The following is a 26365-nucleotide window of genomic DNA, read 5'->3' on the forward strand; positions in this document are numbered from 1 at the left end:
AACCTTTTGCATCATCTGGCGGAACAAAGAGCACCTTGGTCTGCTAGCTCATCAAAGAGTTGGTACCCCCAACAATGCAGCACTCCCACCTTTGACTTGCCACACTGAGAATGGGTGCTTCTAAACTGTTCTCGGACAAGCATTTGATGCAGTGCAGCCAATTGACTTTGGATGGTGTAATCAAGGGACTCTTATCTGCAACTGTAAACCCATCCAGGCAATGCCATACATTGGGTACTTGATGGCCAACATGGACATGATGGGCCAAACGGTCTGTTCCTGTGCTGTAGGAATCCGTCTGGAGAACACGGCACAGAAACAGGCCATTTACCCATCTAGTCCAGGCCAGAGTTCATGCTCCATTTGAACAACCACCCAAAGTCCATCAGCGAGATCGTCTACCCCTCCTTCCTCGACTGCTTGTCCAACCTCTCCACCAGTGCGTCGGCACCCTTCACTGTGGGAGCCACTGGGTTTGTCAGTGACTCAAATAAAATCATGAGGGGCACAGATAGGGGGAACACGCACAGTCTTTTTCCCAGGGAAAGGGAACTAAAAACTAGAGGGCAAAGGTTTAAGGTGAGAGGGGAGAGATTTAAGAGGGACCTGAGGGGCAACTGCTTCATGCAGGGAAGGTGGGTATATGGAACGAGCTGCCAGAGGAAGTAGTTGAGGCAGGTACAGAATCAGAATCAGAATCCGGTTTATTATCACTGACTTATATGACGTGAAATTTGTTGTTTTGCGGCAGCAGTACAGTGCAAGACATAAAAATTATTATAACTTACAAAAATAAATAAATAGTGCAAAAGGGGAATAACGAGGTGGTGTTCATGGGTTAATGGATCATTCAGAGATCTGATAGCGGAGGGGAAGAAGCTGTTCCTGAATCGTTGAGTGTGGGTCTTCAGGCTCCTGTACCTCCTCCCTGATGGTAGTAACGAGAAGAGGGCATGTCCCAGACAGTGAGGGTCCTTAATGATGGATGCCACCTTCTTGATGCATCACCTCTTGAAGATGTCCTCGATGGTGGGGAGGGTTGTGCCCGTGATGGAGTTGGCTGAGTCTACAACCCTCTGCAGCCTCTTGCAATCCTGTGTATTGGAGCTTCCATACCAGGCGGTGATGTAACCAGTCAGAATGGTCTCCACTGTTCATCTGTAGAAATTTGCATCTGTGGGGAAAGAAACACGGCGAAGGATGGAAGGATTGAATAGCTAGGAGGGATTTAGAGGGATATGGGCCAAACATGGGCAAATGGGATTGGTTTTATGGGCACCATGGTCAGCATGGACTAGTTGGGCCGAAGGGCCTGTTTCCATGCTGTATGATGCTAGTTCATGACTCTATGGCTTCTGTGTTAATGGCCTGTAGTTACACCCTTCCCCCCAAGTGGAAATGTTCTGTCTGCGACCCCTCTATTGTAACTATAAAGAAATTAATTACATCACACCTCAGACTTCCTTTGAATAGAGGTTCCTGCCCACTGACCATGAAGACTGGTTGATGTCACAGCTTCAATAGCTGTGGAGAGGAGATTTAGCAGGAGGTGTGACTTCAGTCCGCGGATAGGTTGGGCAAGCTGGGGCTGTGGTCCTTGGGACAGAGGGGAGATCTGACAGAGGGATTTAACGTCATGAAGGGGCTCGTGAAGGTACATAGAGACAAACTCTGACAAACGTTGGCAGCTACAGAAGGAAGGCGGAGACACGAGAGACTGCAGACGCTGGAATCTGGAGCAACAAACAATCTGCTGGAAGATCTCAGTGGGTTGAGCAGCATCTGTGGGGGGAAGGAATCGTCGACATTTTGGATCAAAACCCTGCACCGGGAGGGAAGGTGATCGGCAATTGAACCAAAAGTGAAAAGACAATTTGTTTTGAGGTCTGGAACACTCTGCCCAGGATAATCATGGATGTAGAACATAGAACACTACAGCACAGTACAGGCCCTTTGGCCCACAATGTTGTGCCAACATTTTATCCTGCTCTAAGGTCTATCTAACCCTTCGCTCCCACATAGCCCTCCATTTCTCTATCATTCATGTGCCTATCTAAGAGTGTCTTAAATGTCCCTAATGTACCTGCTCCCACCACCTCTGCTGGCAGTGCGTTCCACAAACCCACCAATCTCTGTGTAAAAAAACTTACCCCTGACATCCCCCTTATACCTTCCTCCAATCACCTTAAAATTATGTCCCTTCGTGTTAGCCATTTTCGCTCTGGGAAAAAGTCTCTGACTGTCCACTCGATCTGTGCCTCTTATCATCTTGTGCACCTCTATCAAGTCACCTCTCATCCTCCTTCTCTCCAAAGAGAAAAGCCCGAGCTCGCTCAACCTATCCTCATAAGACGTGCTCTCCAATCCAGGCAGCATCCTGGTCAATCTCCTCTGCACCCTCTCTAAAGCTTCCACATCCTTTCTATAATAAGGAGACCAGAACTGAACACAATACTCCAAGTGTGGTTTGACCAGAGTTCTATAGAGCTGCAACATTACCTCGTGGCTCTTGAACTCAATACCCCAACTGATGAAGGCCAACACACCATTTGCCTTTTTAACAACCCTATCAACCTGTGTGGCAACCTTGAGGGATCTATGGATGTGGACCCCAAGATCCCTCTGTTCCTCCACACTGCTAAGAGTCCTTCCATTCACCTTGTAAACATGGTTAGATGCCACTAAGTAGATGGCAATGCCTTAACCATTTGTGTGTTGCAAGGCCACTAGGGCCCCTTCCATCCTTATCAAGGGGAGTGCTAAGCTTCTCTCCTTTCATACAGTTATAGAGTAATACAGAACAGAGACAGGCCCTTCATCCCAACTCGTCCATGCCGATCAAGATGCCCATCTAAGCTAGTCCTATTTGCCTGTGTTTGGTCCGTATCCCTCTGAACCTTTCCAATTCATAAACCTGTCCAAATGTCTTTTAAAAATCGTAATTGTACCTGCCTCTACCACTTCCTCTGGCAGCTCGTTCCATACACCCACCACCGCCTGTGTGAAAACCTTGCCCCTCAGGTCCCCTTTAAATCTTTCCCCTCTCACCTTAAACCTGTGCCCCCTAGGTTTAGACTCCCCCACCCTGGGAAAAGACTGTGATCGTCCACCTTATAGAACATAGAACAATTACAGCACAATTCAGGCCCTTCGGCCCACAAAGCTGTGCTGAACATGTCCCTACCCTAGAAATTACTAGGCTTACCCATAGGCCTTTATTTTACTCAGCTCCATATACCGATCTAACAGTCCCTTGAGAGACCCTATCGTATCCGCCTCCACCACCATTTCCGGCAGCCCATTCCACACACTCACCACTCTCTGAGTAAAACCTTACCCCTGACATCTCGTCTATATCTACTCCCCAGCACCTTAAACCTGTGTCCTCTTGTGGCCATCAATTCAGCCCTGGGGAAAAGCCTCTAACTATCTACCCTATCAATACCTCTCGTCACCTTATACACCTCTATCAGGTCCCCCCTCATCCTCTGTCTCTCCAAGGAGAAAAGGCCGAGTTCCCTCAACCTGCTTTCATAAGGCATGCTCCGCATCCCAGGCAGCATCCTTGTAAATCTTATCTATGGCCCTCGTGATTGTATAAACCTCTGTAAGGTCACCCCTCAGCCTCCTTCATTCCAGGGAAAACAGTTCCAGCCTATCCAGTCTCTCCTTATAACTCAAGCCCTCCAGTCCCGGCAACAGCCTTGTAGATCTCCACTGCACCCTCTCCAGCTTAATCACAGTATTCTAGGTGAAGTCTCACCAACATCTTGTAGGGTTGGAACGTGACATCTCAACGCTTGTGCTCATTGTCCAAACCGATGAAGGCAAGTGTGTCTTACACCTCCTTCACCACCTTGTCTACCTGTGTCACCAGTGTTTCTCTCTCCACAGGTGCTGCCTGACCTGATGAATGTTTCTGGCATATTTTTTAATGTCAGATTTCCCGAATCTGCAGTTTTTAAACAAAAATAAAAACATAAAATGCTGGAAACACTCAGCAGGTCAGGCAGCGTTTGTGAGAAGAGAAACGGGGTTAACATTTCAGTCTGAAGATCCTTCTCTCTGTTTATCTCCCCACGGATGCACCATGACCTGCTGAGTATTCCCAGTATTTTCTGTTATTTTAGATTTCCAGCATCTGCAGTTTTATTTTAATTTTCACTTTATTTTTTTAAATTTTTTTCCCCTTCCAGTGCCGGGTTTGGAGTCGGTGTGAAGAACAAACCCCTCAAACCACCGGAGAATTGCTCAGTAATTACAGTCACTGAGAGTGATCACATGGATGAAACACAATGACACATATTGGAGCTAAATATTGACTTCACCACCTTTCCAAACCCCCTCTTTCCCGCTCATTTATACAGGAATAAACCGGCTCCGGTGTTCGCCCAGTGCAGGCTGCACTCATCTGGATTTGCTCTTGTTTTTTTTTTATTTCTGTCGGCGGACGTAAAATCAGGGCGACCCCTCGCCTTTAAGAGGCTGGCCAGGAGTTGGGGGGGGGGTTACCTGCCGAAAGGTGACGTGGGGCGCCTCACCTGTGCGGAGGGAAGCAGGAAGTGACTGCTGGGGATTTCTGCAACTCTGTGGGACACGGGGAATGTCGGCTTCTGCGATCTTTATCCTGGACCTCAAAGGCAAGGTAAGAGTTTTCATGGTAACTTCCAGCAGAAACCTCCAAAATTCCGGAAGAGAATGAAGAATTTAATCTGCTCAGGCCGGTTAACGCCATGCAGGTGATCCAGGAACAGGTATCACTTTGGGAGGGAGCCTCAGTCGTTGTTGTAGTTCCTGCTTCACTGAGCTGGGTTTCAGCTCCAATGCCAGGAGTTTGCCCAAGGGTGGACCTCCTCGGCTTTCCAAATCTTTTTTTTCCGCAATGCAAAGGAAAGAGCTTTAGAAACTCATGCCAAGGCCTTAATTGTGGATTTACCACTGTTTCAAAGGTGGTGTGAATTAAATGTTGACCTGATTTCTTCTGCTAAACCTGGTTTAACATCAGTTTTGTATTTCAGAATCAAACAATCAGGTTTATTATCACTGATTTACATGGAGTGAAATTTGTTGTTTTGAGGCAGCAGTACAGTGCAAAGACATAAAATTACTGTAAGTTGCAAAAAAAAGGAATAATGAAGCGGTGTTCATGGCTTCGTGGACCGTTCAGAAATCTGATGGCGGAAGGGAAGAAGCTGTTCCTGAATCGTTGAGTGTGGGTCTTCAGACTCCTGAGGCCTTGGTGACATTCCTGGGTTGGTAGCAAAATGGAGGCACAAGAGTGTGCAGATGTGGGAATCTGGAGCGAGAAAGGTTGACCGTCCATTTCTCTGACCTGCTGAGATCCTCCAGTAGTTTGCTTTGTTGCTTCTAGTTTGGCAGGCTAATACACCTTTGTCAGTTGTCCTGAGTATGGGAGGAGTTGATGGGACTGGATGAGTGTAAATTCAGTGTTGTGATCAGTGTTCAGTGGGATTCAGTGTTGTGTGACTCCATTAGGTTAGAAAGCTGATATCTGGCCTCACTCAGGACCACGGTGGGATGGAGACGTGTACGTTGGATCATCACCCTTTTGCATAGCTGAGGTATTGGGGCTCTTGCCCTTGAGGCAGAATGTTGTGGGTTCAAACCCCAACTTGAACACAAAGTTGAGCGATTCTCCAGGATCGAGGAGAGCATCTCTGTCAGAGGTGCTCACCTTCACTGTGGAAGGGTCTTGGAGTGTACATCAACAATCTGGACTGGGCTGTCCATTCCACTCTACTCTTTCAGTCCAGATGCAGGGTCTTGACCTGAAACGTCGACCATCCCTCTGCCTCTGCAGATGCTGCCTGACCTGCTGAGTTCTTCCAGCAGTTTTGTTTCTTGCTCCAGATGCCAGCGTTGGCAGTGGACTTACCCCGGGTGCTCCAGTTTCCTCCCACGTCCCAAAGGCATGCAGTTTGTTAGGTTAATTAGTTGATGTAAATTGCCCCTTGTGTGTAGGTCAGTGGTGGAGTCTGCTGGGAATGTAAGGAGAATAAAGTGGGATTAACGTAGGATTAGTGTAAATTGATGGTCGGCACAGACTCGATGGGCAGAAGGGCCTGCTTCCGTGCTGTATGTTTCTATGATTCTGAAGAGCAGGAATAAGCCCTTTAAACCTGGAAGATGCTACGTAGATGCAAAGTTTTACTTGGGTGAATAATTCATGTTCCATTAGAATTTAAAAGGTTAAAAAACTACTCCCAGTTTAATTTGCAACAAGGCAACAGTCAATGTGTGGCAACACGTAATCCGTCTCTGGATTTAGCTGAGGTTCCAGGACTCAGAGAGGCAAAGATTTTAAAATATAAAGGAAATGCGCATTGTCAATAAAATCTCATTTGCTTTTGTGCTAAAAACAAAATTGGTTTAATGCACTGTGCCAGGGCAGTCATTTTAAAATCTGGTTACCATTGGTAGCAGGATATCCCACAATGGCACGATACTGGCTTCAGTTTTAAAATAACTAATTGTTAAGATTAAAAATCAAACTGTAAATGTTGACAGAAAATGCAGTTCTGTTATCACAGTTTATACCCTGAAGTCTAGAGTCAACTTCTGAGCATTACCACAATATATTGAGAAAGTAAAATAGGGGCTTTAATTCTAATTATGTTTTGATTTGCTTTCTGAAAACACCTTCATTTATGATTTAAAGGTGTGGAGACGGGCAGGGTCAGCAGTTTACAATGAAACACTTATTGTCAAGTTCAAGTTTACTGCCATTGGCATCCACACCCAGGGTATCAATGCCATGAAAAGTAGCTTTTTGCAGCAGCAGCACAGTGCATTATAGACGTGATAAACCTAAGTTACGTAAACTTAAATTAACATAAATTATACACAACATACACGACAAACAAAACTAAATATAATGATATTGGGTGCAAGTTGAGGGAAATGTAGTTGGAAGTAGTGTTGGGGTTTTTTGGGTCGTTTCATGAACCTGACGGCAGTGGGGAAGAAGCTGTTGTTGAACCTTGAGGTGTGGGTCTTCAGGATCCTGTACCTCCTGCCTAATGGCAGTATGTGTTCCCAATAAAGCACGACTAAAGTATCGTCATGACGGCAATGGGACAGCTAGTTTTTTGCACAGCAAGCTCCCACAAACAGCAATGATCAGATACTGTTGGACATTACTGTTGTGTGTTTGTGTTAGTGATGTTTGATTTTGTGATAAATTTGGCCAGGGTGCTGGGGAGAACTGCACTCACCTCTGCAATAATGCCAAAGGACCTTTCTATCCCTCCTGAGAAGGCAAATGGGAGAGAGTGTGGCCAACACTAATACTTGTATCCTTTAACCTCCTGGTACAGCTCCTAGTATGTCGGAATTACAAAGGAGATGTGGATATGTCGGAGATCGAGCACTTCATCCCTATCCTAACGCAAAGGGAAGATGAAGGAGCTGTCTCCCCTCTCCTAACTCACGGCAAAGTTCATTTCTTGTGGATCAAACACCGAAACCTGTACTGTATCCTTTCTGTGTGACAAATTACCGAATCAGAATCAGTTTTATTATCTCTGTCTTATATGATGTGGAATTCGTTGTTTTGTGGCAGCAGTACAGTGCAAAGACATAAAATTACTGTATATTACAGAATAACTAGTGGAAAAAAAAGGAACAATGAGGCAGTGTTCATGGGTTCATGGCCTGTTCAGAAATCTGATGGCGGAGGGGAAGAGGCTCTTCCTGAATCATTGAGTGTGGGTCTTCAGACTCCTGTACCTCCTCCCTGATGGTAGTAACGAGAAGAGGGCATGTCCCGGGCGGTGAGGGTCCTTAATGATGGATGCCGCCTTCTTGAGGCACCGCCTCTTGAAGATGATCTCAATGGTGGGGAAGGTTGTGTTGTGATGGAGCTGGCTGAGTCTACAACCCTCTGCAGCCTCTTGTGATCCTGCGCATTGGAGCCTCCATTCCAGGCGGTGATGCAACCAGTCAGAATGCTCTTCACCGTACATCTATAGAAACTTGCAAGAACCTTTGGTGACATGCCAGATCTCCACAAACTCCTAACAAAGTAGAGCTACTGGTGTGCCTTCTTCGTGATTGCATCCATGTGTTGGGCCTAGGACAGATCCTCAGAGATGTTGACACCCAGGAACTTGAAGCTGCTCACCCTTTCCACCGCTGACCCCTCATTGAGGACTGGTGTGTGTTCTCCCGACTTCCCCTTCCTGAAGTCCACAATCAATTCCTTGGCCTTGCTGATGGTGAGTGTGAGGTTGTTGTTGCGACACCACTCAACCAGTCAATCTATCTCACTCCTGCACGCCTCTTCATCGCCATCTGAGATACAGCCAACAACAGTGGTGTCATTGGCGAATTTATAAATGGTGTTTGAGTGTTTACATCGCAGTGTCTCTACCCAATGGGTAAAAATTACCTGCAATGTCTCGGAGTTCTGATGAAATGGGCTGTTCAAATCCACACCTTAATTGCTGATTGGTCTGGTATTCGGGATACTGAATGAGGGTTTTGTCAACTCTGCCTTTTGCATTACTCAACTGATTGAGGGGTTGGATTCCTGCACTCTTCACACTGTCTTCCCCCACTCCCCCCACTCTGTTTCCACTTACCCACTGCTCACTCCCTCAAGCTGTTGATGAAAGTACGGGCAGACTTAACAACGCCCCTCAACAGAACCACCAAGTCATGCAATTACAATGTGACAGCCCAAACAACATTGAACAAGAAATGTTGACATAGCAGTTTACAATGGGAAGTATCAACACTGAAACATTGCAATAGTAGAAAATTAAGAATAAAGCTTGTGGGCTGTAAGAATGGATTATGTGGACCATTTAACCCAGCGCTTCATTCCTCATTGACTAATTACTACAAAATATGCAGTAAAGGGAACACAAGGATGCTAGTAGGAGAGACCTCTCCCCCTCCCCACGCTTTACCTTTTAATAAGATCATCGTTGATCTTCTGCCTCAACAGCACTTCTCTGCACTAACTTAGTATCCCTTAGTTCCCTTTTCTCTAAAAACTTGAGAGGTGATCTTACAGAGGTGTATAAAATCATGAGGGGCATAGACAGGGTGAATGCACACAGTCTTGTTCCCTGGGTTTGGGAATCAAAAATCAGAGGGCACAGGTTTAAGGTGAGAGAGGAAAGATTTAATAGGAACCTGAGGGGCAACTTTTTCACTCAGAGGGTGGTCGGTACATGGAACGAGCTGCCAGAGGAAGTGGTTGAGGCAGCTACATTAACAATATTTAAAGGATACTTGGACAGGTACATGGATAGGAAAGGTTTAGAGGAATTTGGACCAAATGCAGGCTGATGGCACTACCTTAGATGGGAATCTTGGTCGGCATGGACCAGTTGGGCCGAAGGGCCTGATTCCATGCTCAGTGACTCTAAAAATCTTTTCACTCCTGAGTTTATCTCCTTGTGCTCAAGTCTCATCCTGATGCACGGATCAATTCCAGCTGAGCGATGAGTATCTGCCTGACCTCGAGGGAGTCAAATCCAAGGTAGCTGGGGGCTGGCCTTATCCAGCGACAGTCCGGTGAATATCTCTGATACCGGAGGCTCCCTGGGACGGAAGCCCTGCGGTACAGAGGCTCCGCTGGTTTAACGTGGTCAATAACCCTGATGGCATTCCCCATCAGAGCTCCCATGCGATCAAATTTAGGAGCCTTTTCATTTTACTCACTATGGCACACGAGGCTGTTCAGCCCATCGATTCCATTCCAGCCCCCAGCACAACAACCCCATCGGTCCCATTCCTCCTCCCTTTTCTCTGTATCCCTGCAACTCCTCTAAAGTCCCCTTTGGTTATTTTGCCACTTACTTACACACCGACCCGCACGTCTTCAGGAGGTGGGAGGTCTGGACCACCCGGAGAAACCACACAGTCACAGGGAGAAGGTAAAAACTGGCAGTCAGTACTGAACCGGGTACTACCCGCTGCTCCATTTATCTTGGGTTATAAGACCAGAAGATATAGGAGCAGAATTAGGCCATTTGGCCCATCGAGCCTGCTCCACCATTCAATCATGGCTGACTTTTTTTCAACCCCAATCTCCCACCTTCTCCCCATAATCCTTAACCCCCTTACCAATCAAGAACCTATAGAACTCTGGTTGGGCCACATTTAGAGTATTGTGTGCAATTCTGGTCACCTTGCTATAGGAAGGATATCGAAGCTTTAGAGAGGGTGCAGAGGAGGTTTACTCGGATGCTGCCTGGATTAGAGGGCATGTGCTATCAGGAGAGGCTGGACAAACTTGGGCTCTTTTCTCTGGAGCGGTGGAAGCTGAGGGGTGATCTGTTGGAAGTGTATAAAGTTATGAAGGGCATAGATAGGGTGGACAAGCAATATCTTTTTCCCATTATTGAGCGATGCAATACCAGAGGGGGTAGGATCAGAACAGACGTGAGGGGGACATTTTTTACTGAGAGAGTGGTGGACGCCTGGAATGCGTTGCCTGATAGGGTGATGGAGGCAAATTCATTGGGAGCATTTAAGAGGGGCTTGGATGGACACATGAATGAGAGGAAAATAGAGGGATATGGGCATTCTGTAGGTTGGAGGGAATAGCTATGTCGGCACAGCATTGTGGGCCGAAGGGCCTGTTCTGTGCTGCACTGTTATATGTTCTATCAATCTCTGCCTTAAATACACCCAATGACTTGGCCTCCACCGCCCTCTGGCAACGAATCCCACAGGTTCACCACCCTCTGGCTGAACAAATTCCTCCTCATCTCAGTTCTAATTCCCCTTATTCTGAAGCTGTGCCCTCAGATCCTGGACTCTTGTCCTTATGGTGGGCATCTTCCAGCCTTCATTCCCCTGACCGCTGTCCATTGACCTTTATTGGACGGACGTGGACAGGCTCCTACTTGGACCCAACCAGGACTCCAATGTTATTATCCTCCCCTCAAGAAATCACCTGGCAATGCTCGTCAAATAAATTCAGGTACAAGTCCAATTAGCCAGCACTGATAACAGCTCCTAAACCCCACACCACCTCCCTTTCTTCCTCTGCTCACGTTCAACTCCCTCTGTTTACTCTTCTGACTTCACTGCTGGCTCTTCAACCAGCCCCACTGCCACTCACTCTTGGTCTCTGCCCAATCACAGACACTGCCTTTGTTATCTCCCACCTTCCCACTTCTCTACATCTTAAAACGTATTTGATTTCCCAGTTCTAGTAAAAGGTCATTCACCTGAAACATTAGCTTTGTTCCTCTCCCCATGGATGCTGCCTGACCTGCTGAGTATTTCCAACATTTTCTGTTTTCACTTCAAGTGGAAGTAAGTTCCAGAAGTAGCCATAATCAGCAAGGAGTCTGGTTATTGGGTGGCTGTCATTGTGATTTAATTAGTTTTGGATTTTCCGTGAAGGATTTCCATGCAGTGGGGTTTTTGTGACCAAGTTGTCACAACGTGAAGACAGAAGAGAGTGCAGATGCTGGGATCTGGAGCGGCAAACGAAATGCTGGAGGAACTCAGCGGGAGGGAGTGCTGTCCGTCTCCCTTCACAGATGCTGCCTGACCTGCTGAGTTCCTCCGGCATTTCATTTCTTACTCCAGGCTGCGGCAATCCTGGTCAAGCCCAGGACCACCTTAACGACAGTCTATCCCTTACACCAATGTGGTGGTGACCATTTCAGAGACGGGCTCTGTTTTCTCAAGGGCATTGAATGGGTTAACTAAAACTGAATTTATGATTGTTGATCCAAGTTAGTCAAACGAACGGAGCAGGAACAGGAAGGCTGAGGAGGAGTTTATAATGGACTTAAATTGATCGATTCGTGAGATTTACGCAGAAGTCAGGAGTCTGCAGAGAGATATGACGTAGTTAAGTCGATTGGATGTGCAGTGTTATACATTGGATATCGATAAGTGCTTTTTCTTTCAAAGTTTCAAAGTCGAGTTTATTGTCATGTACACAAGTCCATGTGTGCACAGGTGCAATGAAAAACTTACTTGCAGCAGCATCACAGGCACAGAGCATCAGACTTAAATTGATCGACTCTGCTGCTTTGGAAAGTTTGTGATGACTTGAATACGGTTGAATGACTTTCCTTCCTTAACCTGGAGTTCAGTGGTTGCAACGACAAAGAAAAATGCAAATGCCTCTCTTGTGTATGCGTTCCTGTATAAAATCATTCAGGTAACAGTTCCCATTTTGTTCTTTTTTTTAACTAAGTGATGCTTAGTTGATTATTTTCACTTTGTCTCTGCTCCTTTTAACAGGCCTGCAGCTCCTCTGGACCCTACCCGAATCACCCTTCCTCCTGTGCAGTTGGGGGCTACTTGGGTATAGTTAGACCAACCCGACCATCGCCCTCCAGAATCTGACCTGTCGCGTGACATGTGGCATACACGCACTTTAACCACAGCATAGCTGTGCCCCTCCAACATGGTAGTGTGTTTATATTAGGCCTGAGGACTTGTAATTGACTTAAGATCCCATCCGACATATAAAGGCAGGGCTCCCTTGGTCTTGGGTTGGGGAAGTAAGCGAGGCCCTGAGCTGTGAATGGCAGCATAGCTCAAGTCCGGTAAAACACTCACTAGCTGGTGAGTGGGTTAATCAGTGAGGTTGTCCATCGTGAGTGACCACTGTAGTTACTGTCACAGTATTTGAGATGAGATGAGATATCTTTATTAGTCACATGTACATCGAAACACACAGTGAAATGCATCATTTGTGTAGAGTGTTCTGGGGGCAGCCCGCAAGTGTCGCCATGCTTCTGGCGCCAACATAGCACGCCCACAACTTCCTAACCCGTACGTCTTTGGAATGTGGGAGGGAACCGGAGCACCCGGAGGAAACCCACGCAGACACGGGGAGAACGTACAAACTCCTTACAGATGGTGGCCAGAATTGAACCCGGGTCACTGGCACTGTAATAGTGTTATGCTAACCGCTACACTACTGTGCAAGTCAAGTCGAGTCGAGTTTATTGTCGTGGGCACAAGTACAGTGAGGTACAGGTACAATGAAAAACTTACTTGCAGCAGCATCACAGGCACAATGCATCAGATAAGAAAATTCACAAGAAAAACAAACATAAATTAAACAACTTTTACAAGAAAGGACACAATTAGAACAAAAAAAAACAAAGTTCATTTTAGCGCAAAGTGATCGAAGTGGTCATAGTGTTGCTAAACTTATGGTTGTGCTGGTTGGTTGAAGAACAGAATTATTAGGGAAGAAGTAGTTGTTCTTGAATCTGGTGGTTCAATTTCAGTTTCACAACCTGGTGTTGCTGTGGAATCTCATGCCCTGCCTTCTCTCCAGGTTTTCACAGAATACTTTAAGGAGCTGGAGGAGGAGAGTATCAGGGACAACTTTGTGATCATCTATGAGCTCCTGGACGAGGTGATGGACTTTGGGTTCCCGCAGACCACTGACAGTAAAATCCTACAGGAGTGAGTGTCAGCAGCCGACGTCAACCCCAGCTTGATCATCGGTCAAAGACCAGGGGTGTAGAAGTTAGTCACTGGGCCACAGAGTTAACGCTTCAGATCAAAGACCCTCGGTCAGAACTGAAACACTGGCTTGGTTTCTCTCTGCACAGATGCTGCCTGACCTGCTGAGTGCTCCCAGGTCCCTGGCATCTGCAGTCTTTTTGATTTGCGTTTCAGCTCCGGAGCAAGACGGGAGAAAGTGGGGTTGAGAAAGAGAAAGAAGTTTGAAAGGAGGTTTGATGGAGGTGGGCTAGTTTGGATCGGGTAGATTGTGGGAAGCAGATGGTGCATGGTTCAAGGTGCAGAGTTCATCGACTTTTTAAAAAAAATTGGCCAAAAGAGACAAAGAAGTATGTGAAGAAGACCTTTTCTTTGTATGATCTGGAATTGGTGTGGGCAGAATCCATCGGTGCCTTCGGTAGGGAATTGGATAGACTGGAGAGGCAATAATTTACAGGACCGTGGGGAAGAGCAGGGAAATGGGATCAAGGAGCCAGCATAGATTGAGTGACTGAGCAATTCTAAATCAAAGATCAGCTGGCTTCCCAGTAGAGAATTCATGCATCACGTGGGATAGGTTGCATGGAGCGGAGTACATTTCCCCAAGCGTTACGCTGTGAACAGAAGATGGAAATGTTTTGTACTTTCTCTTTCTTAACCAGAGTGAGATACTCTGGGTTGGAATGGTAAATATTGTGTTTCATATGGTCGCCTCATTATCGGAAGGATGTGGAGGCTTTAGAGAGGGTGCAGAGGAGGTTTACCAGGATGCTGCCTGGTTGGGAGGACGTGTGCTATAAGGAGAGGTTGGAAAAGCTGGGGTTGTTTTCTCTGGAGAGGCAGAGGCTGAGGTGAGATTTGATAGGTTTATAAAATTATGTGAGTTACAGATAGAGTAGAAAGCCGGTATCTTTTTCCCAGGATTGCAATGTCTAGCGTGCAATTAAGGTGGGGAGGGGGAAAATCAAAGGTGATGTGCGGGGCAAGTTTGTTACACAGAGAGTGGTGGGTGTCTGGAATGTGCTGCCAGGGGGGTGGTGGAGGCAGATAGCATCGGGGTGTTTAAGAAGCTCTTAGATAGGCACGTGAATGTGCAGAGAATGGAGGCATGTAGTCAATGTGTGGGAAAGAGGGATTAGATTAATTAGGAGTCATTGGTTTATTTTGTTTGGCACAACATCGTGGGCCAAAGAGCCTGTCCTGTGCTGTGCTCTTCAATGTTCTATTGGAAGCAACTCATGGGAGAAGAGTTTTAATGCAGATTGCAATCTTCTCTCTCTGGTGCTACTGCGAGGGGTAATCGTGCTGGTCTCTCTGACCGTGAGGTTGGATGTTACACCCGGCCCTCTGCTGCGAGTGGTCCATGTCCTCGTTCCGCAAAACCTAACGATCCCCTTGGAGCAACTCACACGTAGTGCTGGAGGAGCTCAGCGGGTCAGGCAGCATCCACGGAGGGAAATAAACAGTCGACATTTCGGGCTGAGACACTTCATCAGGACTGGAAAGGAAGAGGGCAGAAACGAGAATAAATGGGGAGGGGGAGGAGCACGAGTTGGCAGGTGATTCACCCCTCCCCTACCCCCTCCCCTCCCTTCCCCTCCTCCATCCCCTTCCCTCCCCTCACAACTTGCCCACCTTCTTCCCTTTGTTCTACTGTCCTCTCCTATCAGATTCCATGTTTTAAATTTTAAATTTTTTAAAAAAATTTTATTTACAGCGTGGTAACAGGCCCTTCCGGCCCAACGAATCCATGCTGCCCATTTTAAACTCAAATTAACCTACCCGTACATCTTTGAAATGTGGGAGGAAACCGGAGCACCCGGAGGAAACCCACGCAGACACGGGAGAACGTACAAACTCCTTGCAGACAGCGGCGGGAATCGAACCCCGATCGCTGGCGCTGTACTGTGCCGTGTTCTTCAGCCCTCTGCCTCTTCCATCTATCACCTCCCAGCTTCTCGCATCACCCCCTTTTACCCCCCCACCTACCTACCTTCCCCCTCTCACCTGGACTCACCTATCACCTGCCAGCTTGTGCTCCTCCCCCTCTCCCTCTCTCCCCCCCCCTCCCCCCCCACTCCCATACCCCTTTTATTCTGGCTTCTGCCCTCTTCCTTTGCAGTCCAGGTGAAGGGTCTCGACCCTAAACGCCAACTGTCCATTTCCCTCCCATGGATGCTGTCTGACCTGCTGAGTTCCTCCAGCATTTTGTGTGTGTTGCTCCAGATCCCAGCATCTGGAAAATCTCTTCTGCCTCTGTGAATCCACGGAGCTCTTGTTCCCTGTGAGCCCTGGGTCCCAGATCAGGACTGATCACCACAGGGCAAATCATCAAGGGTAGAACCAGGCCTTCCACCCACTCTGTCTATGCCGACCATTGTACTTATCTATACTGGTCTCATTTAGAACATAGAACAGTACGGCACAGTACGGGCCCTTCGGCCCACAATGTTGTGCTGACCCTCCACGATGTCCCTTTCTGCAGCTGTGATACTATCCCTGATTAACAATGCCGCTCCACCTGTTTTACCTTCCTCCCTGACCCTTCTGAAACATCTGAACCCCAGAACATCAAGCAGCCAATCCTGTCCTTGCGACAGCCAAGTCTCTGTAATGGCCAGAACATCGTAATTCCACATACTGATCCGTGCTCTAAGTTCATCATCCTTATTCTTCTTGCAATAAAATAGACACATTTCAACCCATCCAACTGACTGCGTTTATGCCCTATCCACTGTCTATCCTTCCTCAGTCCCCCTGCACATTGTACCTACCTTTACACCAACTGCTCCATCGTCTGACCTAACACTCTGGTTCCAGGTCACCCCTCGGCCTTCTCCACTCCAGGGAAAACAAGCCCAGCCTGTCCAATCTCTCTGTTAACTAAAGTCCTCCAATCCAGGCAATGTCCTGATGAATCTCTGCACTCTCTCCAGTGCAACCAGTGAGAGGTCCCCCTTCACTCTGGGCACCTATCTGTTGGCAGGACTTGGCAGGAGAGCAGGATAATCTCTCGTTTCTATTCGTTTACGTTATTTGCTGGAATTTATTGTCTGTCTGTAGTATTCCCCGACCTAAGGGGGAAGTTAAGAGAAGACCACTGTGGTGGGCTGGAGTCACAAAGGGCAGACTGGGTGAGGGTAGAGGTTTCCTTCTCTGAAGTTGACCAGATGAATCTTTCACAACAATTTAGCTCTTTCATGAGTGTCGGAGACCAATTTTTTTTAAATTTAAGAATTATTTAATCATTTTAAATTTCCCAGATGCTGTGGTGGGATTTGAACTTGTGTCTCTGGATCCATAACCCAGATCTTGAGCTACTGGTCCAGTAACTTAACCACGAGTCTACCGCTGGCAGGAGTAAGCCTAATGTCTCCTCACATCTGCCTCATCATTCACAGAGACTGACTGATCTTCCAGCTGAACCCCAGTTACCCTCCCAATGCCCAAACTCCTTCATTTTCTCTGTACTATTGGGACATTTTAAACCATTGCTGAGAGCACCTCTCCTTCTAAACTCCGGAGAGGATGCTGTTATGTGTGCTAGTGACGTCAATGGATCCTGTGGATTGGATAGTAGCTTTATAGCACCTTGCATCTGAAAACACACAGGAGGCCATACAACCCATCAGGTCCATGCTAGGACCCAGTGGAGCAGTCCAATCCCCCCTCTCCTTATTTCCCTGCTCTCCTGCCACTCTCTCTCTCACACAGACACCCATCAACTCCCCCATGATCATTTTTGCTATTAACCTACACCAAGGGGTAACTTAGAATCAGAATCAGGTTTATTATCACTGACATATGATGTGAAGTTTGTTGTTTTGCGGCAGCAGTACAGTGCAAGACATAAAAATCTATAAATTATAATAATAAATAAATAGTGCAAAGAAAAAGGAATAACGAGGTAGTGTTCATATGTTCATGGATTGTTCAGGAATTTGATGGCAGAGAGGAAGAATTTACAGCAGCCAATTAACCTACCAGCAGGTCTCTTGGATGTGGGATGAAACTTGAGAGTACTCAGCAGGTCAGTCAGCATCTGTGGAGGAAGGGAGAGAGACAGAATTGGTGTTTCAGCTCAGAGCTTTCAAATAGTTGGAGACTGGCAGGGGAATGGAGCATGTGGGGTGAGTATGGGTTTTGAGGGTTGTGGGGAGAGAGTGTGTGGGTTTCTGGGGGGTGGAGTGGGTTCCTGGGGAGGTGGGGAGAGGGGGTGGGTTCCTGGGGAGGTGGAGAGAGGGGGTGGGTTCCTGGGGGGATGTGGAGAGGGTAGGTTTTGGGGGGGGAGTGGGTGGGGAGAGAGGGTGGGTTTCTGGGGGGTGGGGGGAGAGGGTGGGTGTGGGGTGGGGAGAGGGTGTTTTTGGGAGGGTGGGGTGGGTTTTGAGGGGGTGGTGTGGGTTTCAGGAGGTATGGAATGAGACAAGGTGGGTTTCTGGGGGAGTGGGGAGAGAGGGTGGGTTTGGAGGGGAGTGCACAAGGAGAGGGAGAGAGGGTTTTGTTGGACATGGGGAGAAGGAAGTGGTTTAGAACATGGGGGGAGTGTTGGAGGGAGGGTGAACAAAGGAATTTGCCCACAGAGTGACACAGAACCCACCTTGAGCTTGCGGTGAGGTGCCGTTGGTTGAGATGCTGCCCTGGGCTTCATGGTTTTGTCCTGAGTGAATTCGACCCAGAGCTGAGTGTTGTCGTTTCACCTGGACAGGTACATCACACAGCAGAGCCAAAAACTGGAGCTGGCTGCCCCCACGACCCCCAGCCACCGTCACCAACGCTGTGTCCTGGAGGTCGGAAGGCATCAAATACAAGAAGAACGAGGTCTTCATTGATGTCATCGAAGGTGTCAACGTGTTGGTGAGTGGGGCAGTTTGAGATGACTGGCTGGCGTTCTGGAGTGTTCTGGAATTCAGGTCTGGACTGAAGGCGGTCCCTGTAAAAAAAAATCAATGGGACCTCAGTTCCATAAGAAAACTGACAAGGTTCTATGGGCATTGAGAGAGAATAACTTGCAGGATATGGGAAAAGACAGGGAATGAGAGCGATGGCAAAGTTCTACCAGCAGCCTTCATGGACCTGATGGGCTGAATGGTCTCCTTCTGTATCCTGGTGTTTCATGGAGCATTTCTCAAGATTGGTAATTGGTTTATTATTGTCACATGTACCGATACCCAGTGAAAAGCTTTGCCATCCAAATGGATCATTCCAGACATACAATCAAGGTAGTACAAAAGGAAAACAGGATGCAGAATAAAGTGTTACAGTTACAGAGAAAGTACAGTGCAGGCAGACAATAGGGTGCAAGGACATGACGAGGTCAAGAGTCCATCTTATTGTATTTGGGACTGTTCGATAGTCTTATAACAGCGGGATAGAAGCTGTCCTTGAGTCTGGTGGTACGTGTTCTCAAACTTCTGTATCTTCTGCCTGATGGGAGGGGGGAGAAGAGAGAATGTCCGGGGTGTGTGGGGTCTTTGACGATGTCGGCTGCTTCCTGAGGCAGCGAGAAGTGTAGACAGAGTCCATGGAGGGGAGGCCGGTTTTCTGTGATGTGCTGAGCTGTGCCCACAACTCTCTGCAGTTTCTTGCGGTCATGGGCAGAGCAGTTGCTGTACCAAGCCGTGATGCCTCGGGATAGGATCCTTCCCAGGAGGTTTTAATTCGGAATGAATATCATGCCAAAGGTTTGGTCAAAGACGTGGTTTAAGGAAGGTTCTGACGGTGAAGGGGTAACGAGGTTAAGGTGAATGTTCAAGAGCATGGGGTCTGCACAGGTGAAGGTACAACCGATGTGGTGAAGCTGCAGAGTGGGGAGTGCCAGGTAATCAGAATTCAGGTTTATTGTCACTGACTTGGATGACATGAAATTTGTTGTTTTGCGGCAGCAGTATAGTACAAACACATAAAATTAATATAAGTTACAAAAGTAAATAGTGTAAAAAAAGGAATAACGAGGTAGTGTTCCTGGACCGTTCAGAAACCTGATGGCGGAGGGGAAGCACAGTAGTGTAGCAGGTAGCGTAACGCTATTACAGCACCAGCGACCCGCGTTCAATTCCGGCCGCTGTCTGTAAGGAGTTTGTACGTTCTCCCCATGTCTGCGTGGGTTTCCTCTGGGTGCTCCGGTTTCCTCCCACATTCCAATGGCGCCAGAAGCGTGGCGACACTTGCGGGCTGCCCCCAGAACACTCTACGCAAAAGATGTGTTTCACTGTGTGTTTCGATGTACATGTGACTAATAAAGGTATCTTATATCTTAAGGAAGCTGTTCCTAAGTTGTTGAGTGTGGGTCTAATGGTAATGATGTGAAGAGACATGTTCCCGATTGGTGAGGGTCCTTAGTGATGGATGTCGCCTTCTGGTGGGGAGGGTTGTGCCCGTGGGTGGATGTGAAGAAGAAGGCAGTGCCCATGAGGCTTGACAGGGTCACAGATGAACAGAGGATAAGGAGGGTTTTAAAGGTCACCTGGCATCAGTGGCAGGGCTAGCATTTATTGTCCATCCTGAATTGCCCTTGGGAAGTTGGTTCACCTCCCTGAAGCACTGCAGTCCTTCTGGTAAAGGTGTTGTGGGCCAAAGAGGTTCCAGGATTTAGTCCACTGCTGCTGAAGGAATGATGCTGTATTTGTAAGTTGTTTAATCTGGCGGAGAATCTGCAGGTGGTGGTGTTCCAATACACCTGCCGTCTTCTCTGTGCTGGTAGAGGTCGTGGGTCTGGGAGGTGCTGTCGAATGACAACTCCAGTGTTATCTGTCGTGACAAAGAGTGAGCGAGCTGCACTTGGTCTTCCTATTTGTGATGTACAGTGGAATCTTGTGGTCCAAGTCCAGAGCTCCTGAAAGTGGCTGCACAGCTCGATAGGGTGGTACAGAGACGTACGGCACACTTGCCTTTATTAGTTGAGGCACTGAGTTCAAGAGTCAGGAGGTTATGTTGCAGCTTTATAAAACCCTGGTTAGGCCGCATCTGAGGTATTGCATTCAATTCTGGTTGCCCCATTGTAGGAAGGATGTGGAGGCTTTGGAGAGGGTGCAGAAGAGGTTCACCAGGATGTTGCCTGGATTGGAGGGCATCTGCTATAAGGAGAGGTTGGACAGACTTGGATGGTTTTCTCTGGAGCAGCAGAGGCTGAGGGGGAGACCTAATGGAAGTTTATAAAATTATGAGAGGCATAGATAGAGTAGACAGCCGGTAACTTTTTTCCAGGGTCAAAATGTCCAATACAGGAGGCATGCATTTAAGGTGAGAGGGAGAAAGTTCAAAGGAGATGTATGAGGCAAGTTTTTTACACAGAGAGCGGTGCATGCCAGGGGTGGGGGTGGAGGCAGATACGATAGTGGTGTTTAAGAGGCTGTTAGATAGACACATATTAATGTGCAGAGAATGGAGGGAGATGGATATATGCAGGCAGAAGGCATTAGCTTTATCAGTTCGGCACAACATTGTGGGCCGAAGGGCCTGTTCCTGTGCTGTACTGTTCTGTGTTCTATGTTCCCATCCACTTCCTCTGTTATGGCAATAGTCCCCCATAGGGACAGCTCATTTCTTCTTCTTCTTGAACAGGTCAGTGCCAACGGGAATGTTCTACAGAGCGAGATAGTCGGCCAGTGTGAAGCTGAGGGTTTTCCTCTCGGAATGCCAGAACTCCGGCTTGGACTGAACGATAAAGTGCTCTTCGAACTGACTGGGCGTAAGTAGGGTGGCTGTATTCTGTTGGCCCAGTGTCTCAGGGTCCTGGTCACAAATGTTGTCAGAGTTGAGTGCTGACTAAATTGTCCATTGTCTTTCCTACTTCAAACTCATTTATTTTCTACACCCACAAACAACAGTTTTATGAAAGATGTATTTGAAATATTCAAATGAAAACAGATTTTAAAAATGATTCTTTATTGTCCGTGACCTAAAATAGTAGTTTTAAAAACTCCAATGAAAACCTTTTCATATGTGTGGACAGATATTTCTGCAGTGATGTAGCCTTGATGATGTGTTAATGTGTCTGGAACACAAAACAATGCAACACAGGAAAAGGCCCTTCAGCCCATGATGTTGTGTCAAGTTTATTAAACTAGTAATTAATTGCCTCACTAAACTAATCCCTCCTGCCTACACAATGTCCCAATCCCTGCACTCTCTGCATATCCACATGCCTATCTAAGAGCCTCAAACCCCTCTATCATATCTGCCTCCACCACTACTCCTGGCAGCACATTCCAGGCACCCAACACTCTCTGTATAAAAAGAACTTGCCCCTTACATCTCCTTTGAATTTTCCCCCTCTCACCTTAAATGCATGCCCTCTAGTATTAGATATTTTGACTCTGGGGGGAATAACGATACCGGCTGTCTACTCTATCTATGCCTCTCATGATCTTAAAAACTTCTGTCAGGTCTCCCCTCAGCCTCTGACGCTCCAGAGAAAACAACCCAAGTTTTGTCCAACTTCTCCTTATAGCTCATGCCCTCTAATCCAGCCAGCATCCTGGTGAACCTCCTTTTGCACCCTCTCCAAAGCCTCCACATCCTTCCTATAATGGGGTAGCCAGAATTGAATGCAATACTTCAGATGTGGCCCGACCAGAGGTTTATAAAGCTGCAACATAATTTCCTGACTCAAAGTGCTGGATCATCTGTTTGGGACAGGGATTCTTTTGAAAGGGTGTACTTGCATTCTGTTGGCCTGGTGGTAAGAAGCAGCTCCTGCAACATTGCTGCACTGTTGACACTAGAGTTGACTTTAACATAGAATTTGCTTGGCTAGCCCTGTTGTGCAGCTGTTGTCTATCCAGCAACATGTTTGCATCAACCATCCCTGTGAATGACGCCTGATCACATCCGGAGGTAGTTCCTCTGAGGGAATTGTTTGCTGGGAATGCCTCTGACTGGGGGCTATCACTGAGGCAAAGATGAATTGTACTAACCATCAGAATCCGGTTTATTATCACTGACTTGTATGATGTGAAATTTTGTTGCTTTGCGGCAGCAGTACAGTGCAAGACATAAACATTACCATAAATTATAAAGGAAATAAATAGTGCCAAAAAAAAAGGAATAACCAGGTCGTGTTCGTGGGTTCATGGACCATTCAGAAATCTGATGTTGGAGGGGAAGAAGCTGTTCTTAAATCATTGAGTGGTGGGTCTTCAGGTTCCTGTACCTCCTCCCCGATGGTAATAACGAGAAGAGGGCATGTCCCAGATGGTGAGGGTCCTTAGTGATGGATGCCGCCTTCTTGAGGCGCCGCCCTCTTGAAGATGTCCTTGATGGTGGGGAGGGTTTTGCCCATGATGGAGCTGGCTGAGTCTACAGCCCTTTGCAGCCTCTTGCGATCCTGTGCATTGGAACCTCCGTACCAGGCTGTGATGCAACCAGACAGAGTGCTCTCCACTGTACAGCTGTAGGATAGGATCCCATACAGAGGGGCCACAGGATGCATTCTGATCTCAGCAGCTGAGTGTCCACATCCTTCTTGTAAGGGGGAATTCCAAAGAATTACAGTTTTCTGAATAAAATTTTTTTTAAACACGTCTGAATCTTGAATCGTGCAGGCAGAAGGAATAGTTTAATGGGACATCATGCTCGACACAAGAATTGTGGTGTTGTACTGTTTTCTGTTCTGTGAACAGCCAACTCCTCACTTTGTGTGCATGCCAGTAGGTTCTACAAAAGAATGAGATCACCTGTCATTCTTCTGAACACGTGTGTGTACGGTCCAATTTTCCTCAATCCCACATCCAAGGAACCAGCCTAGTGAATCAATGCTGTACCAAATCTATCTCAATCCCACTCCTGTGTACTCTTCCAACTTGGCCGACCGAGGTCTTTAGAATCAGAGGGCAAAAGATGCTTCCGGGGTTGGTCTGCTCCCTGGCATCAGGTGTGACTGAGTATGTGGTGCTCCCATCTCTGAGTCAGCAGGTCAGGCACTAAAAACAAGTAAAGTGCAGCCCTGCGGGAATGCTGCACTGTTGGACAAACCTTCTTGAGGATGAGGCATTAAACTAAGGTGCAGCCTTCCCAACAGAGATGAAAAACCACCCTATGGCACTGCATCGAACAGTGAGGAAGTTCTCTCCCAGTCACAATATAATATGTAGGAGCAGAATTAGGCATTGGCCCATCAATTCAATCATGGCTGATTTTTTTTCAATCTCATTCTCCCACCTTCTCCCAATAACCCTTAACCCCCTTACCAGTCAAGAACCTGTCAATCTCTGTCTTAAATACACCCAATGACTTGGCCTCCACAGCCCTCTGTGGCAACGAATTCCACAGATTCATCGCCCTCTGGCTGAAGAAATTCCTCCTCACCTCAGTCCCTTTACTTTGAGGCTGTGCCCGCGGATCCTAGACTCTGCTACTGATGGAAACATCCTCTCCACGTCCACTCTGTCCAGGCCTTTCAGTATCCCGTATCTTTCACTGAGATCCCTCCATTGAACTCCACTGAGTACAGGCCCAGAGACATCAAACACTCCTCTCATACGTAATATTCATCCTTCAGTCAACATAACCGAAAAGTCATTGAGCTAATGATCAGGTGAACTGATTCTGCAGCTTGCTGTACTCTCCATTGTAGACAAGCTGGTTGTTTTGTTCCCTACACTGTTGCAGGGAGCACACTTCAAAAGTAACTGATTTGCTGTAAGTCTGTCTGGGACATCCTGTGAAAGGTCCGATAACAACCCGAGCTTTGTTTTAATTCAGGAGGCAAAAATAAATCTGTTGAACTGGAGGACGTGAAGTTCCATCAATGTGTGAGACTGTCGCGCTTTGAAAATGATCGAACAATCTCCTTCATCCCACCAGACGGGGACTTTGAACTCATGTCTTATCGACTGAACATCCAAGTGAGTGAAGCAAGTTTGGGAAGACTTTCCCTAGTTTCGTTTTCATAACACTTGTAGACGAAGGGCACGGGAGCCCTGGGGCCAACGCAGGGACATCCTGGTAATTTGTGGTCTTCTGCTCCCAGCCAATGTTAAGGGAAAGGTGTTAAGATGCATCTAAAAATTGGTATTTAAAAATTTATTCACCATAAACGTGTTCACTCTGTGCTACAAAGAGAGATTAGACAAACTTGGGTTGTTTTCTCTGGAGTGTGGAGGCTGAGGGGAGACCTGATAGAAGTTTATAAAATTATGAGAGGCATAGACAAGTTAGACAGCTGGTATCATTCTCCCAGGGTCAAAATATCTAATACGAGAGGGCATGGATTTAAGTTGAGAGAGGGTAAGTTCGAAGGAGATGTGTGGGGAAAGTTTTTTACACAGAGAGTGGTTGGTGCCTGGAATGTGCTGCCAGGGGTGGTGGTGGAGACAGATACGATAGAGGCATTTAAGAGGCTGTTACACACATGAATGTGCAGAGAATGGAGGGATACGGACATTGGGTAGGCAGAAGGGTTAGTTTAGTTGGGCATCATTAGCTTAGTTAGTTCGGCAAAACGTGGGCCGCAGGGCCTGTTCCTGTGCTGTACTGTTCTATGTTCTAAATGCTTCCAAAACCAGTAACTGTGTGTCCCAGCTGTTGCCTTGGTCAGTGACCCAGAGATGTCCCTCTGCTCACACAATATATGTGCTAGGGTTGTGTCAGGTGTAAGTTCTCATGGAGTACCAGAGTTCGTTCCACGTCAGGCCCAGCTCAGTGCAGGTCGTCCCCGGGTTACGGCAGGGTCCTGTTCCCTCGAACTGTTTGTAGCCCGAACAGTTCACGAGTCGGAACCAAGTTCCCACCCACGCAGCAGAAGACGCCTGCAAGTGGTGGGTTGTTCTGGAGCTGCATTTTAAATCTCGTTTTCTCATTCTTATTAATAAAGTTGATATTAACACATTTCGCCCGTGTCTATCGCAGGCTGATGATGATATTCTTATAAAAGACTTTACAGCAGACGAGGTTTTAAATGCTATTGATGATTTTAAAAAGGATATTGCTGCTGCCAGACAGCGTGTCTCGAGATAGGATTTGCAAAATGGACATCAATGTGTTAACTAGAATGTTTTCTTCACGGGTTCGATGTGTCAAAGTTTTAGCTCGTGTTCAGAACAGTGTCCTGCAGCCTCTCAGCAACCTGCAGATCCATCCCACCAGTCCCTCAAACACTTGCTTGTACTTTCAGACTGTATGGGCATTTGCTTTGTTGTTATGTACCGAGGTACAGTAAAAAGTTTTTTGTTTGCATGACTTCCAGACTGACCATTCCATACGTAAGTACACTGAGGTGGTAAAAAGGAAACCAGGATACAGGATATAGTGTTGTAGTTACTGAGGGAGTGCAGTGCAGGGAAACATTAAGGCGCAAGAGCCATGATGAGGTAGATTGGGAGATCGAATTCATCTTTTGGTGTGTGAGAGGTCTGTTCAAGAGTTTGATAACAGCGGGATAGAAGCTGTCCTTGAGCCTGGTGGTACGTATTCTCAAACATTAGTATCTTCTCGCCGATGGGAGGGGGCAGAAGAGAGAATGACCGGGGTGGGAGGGGTCCTTGATTATGTCGGCTGCTTTCCCGAGGCAGTGGGAAGTGTAGACAGAGTCAGTGGAAGGGAGGCTGGTTTGCATGATGGACTGGGCTGCGTTCACAACTCTCTGCAGTTGCTTGTGGTCTTGGGCACTTGTCAGCTGGGGAGGACCTGTATTTTTAGCAGATCTGCCTTCCCATAACTGGCCTGTCGATAGTGTAATTGACACTGTTAAATCTGCAGCAATGGGGTCAGGTCCTGGGACCAGCTGTGGTTGGGTTGGGATTTAATTTTCTACTCCAGCAGATCTTTAACCCACTGAAGCCCTGTTGCCCACGAGGATTTTCTCTCCCAGCTTAAAGAACAATGAGGAGCTGATCCTCACAGAAGGTGGTACCCAGCCATTACATCCATACACACTCCAGGCCTGTTGACTCTCCACCCCCTC

The 26365-nt window shown here is 47.2% G+C and overlaps 1 protein-coding gene and 1 non-coding gene across 2 annotated transcripts in view; one reads left to right on the plus strand and one right to left on the minus strand.

Annotated features, from left to right (window-relative positions):
* Positions 1-2661: 2661 nt before the first annotated feature.
* On the minus strand, positions 2662-2786 carry LOC127585108 (U6atac minor spliceosomal RNA). Its single transcript, XR_007958474.1, has one exon. It is a non-coding gene; the product is annotated as a U6atac minor spliceosomal RNA (small nuclear RNA).
* A 1750-nt stretch (positions 2787-4536) lies between these two features.
* LOC127584850 (AP-1 complex subunit mu-2-like) overlaps positions 4537-26365 on the plus strand; it is a 31369-nt gene continuing 9540 nt past the window's right edge. The window contains 8 exon segments of the mRNA XM_052041811.1: positions 4537-4645; positions 7338-7494; positions 12093-12160; positions 13295-13425; positions 18170-18206; positions 18208-18318; positions 21025-21151; positions 24166-24308. Coding sequence (XP_051897771.1) covers positions 4604-4645; positions 7338-7494; positions 12093-12160; positions 13295-13425; positions 18170-18206; positions 18208-18318; positions 21025-21151; positions 24166-24308 — 816 coding nt within the window. The 5' untranslated portion in view covers positions 4537-4603.

Source organism: Pristis pectinata, chromosome 31 (assembly GCF_009764475.1).
Source record: "Pristis pectinata isolate sPriPec2 chromosome 31, sPriPec2.1.pri, whole genome shotgun sequence".
In the NCBI taxonomy this organism is placed as follows: Eukaryota; Metazoa; Chordata; class Chondrichthyes; order Rhinopristiformes; family Pristidae; genus Pristis; species Pristis pectinata.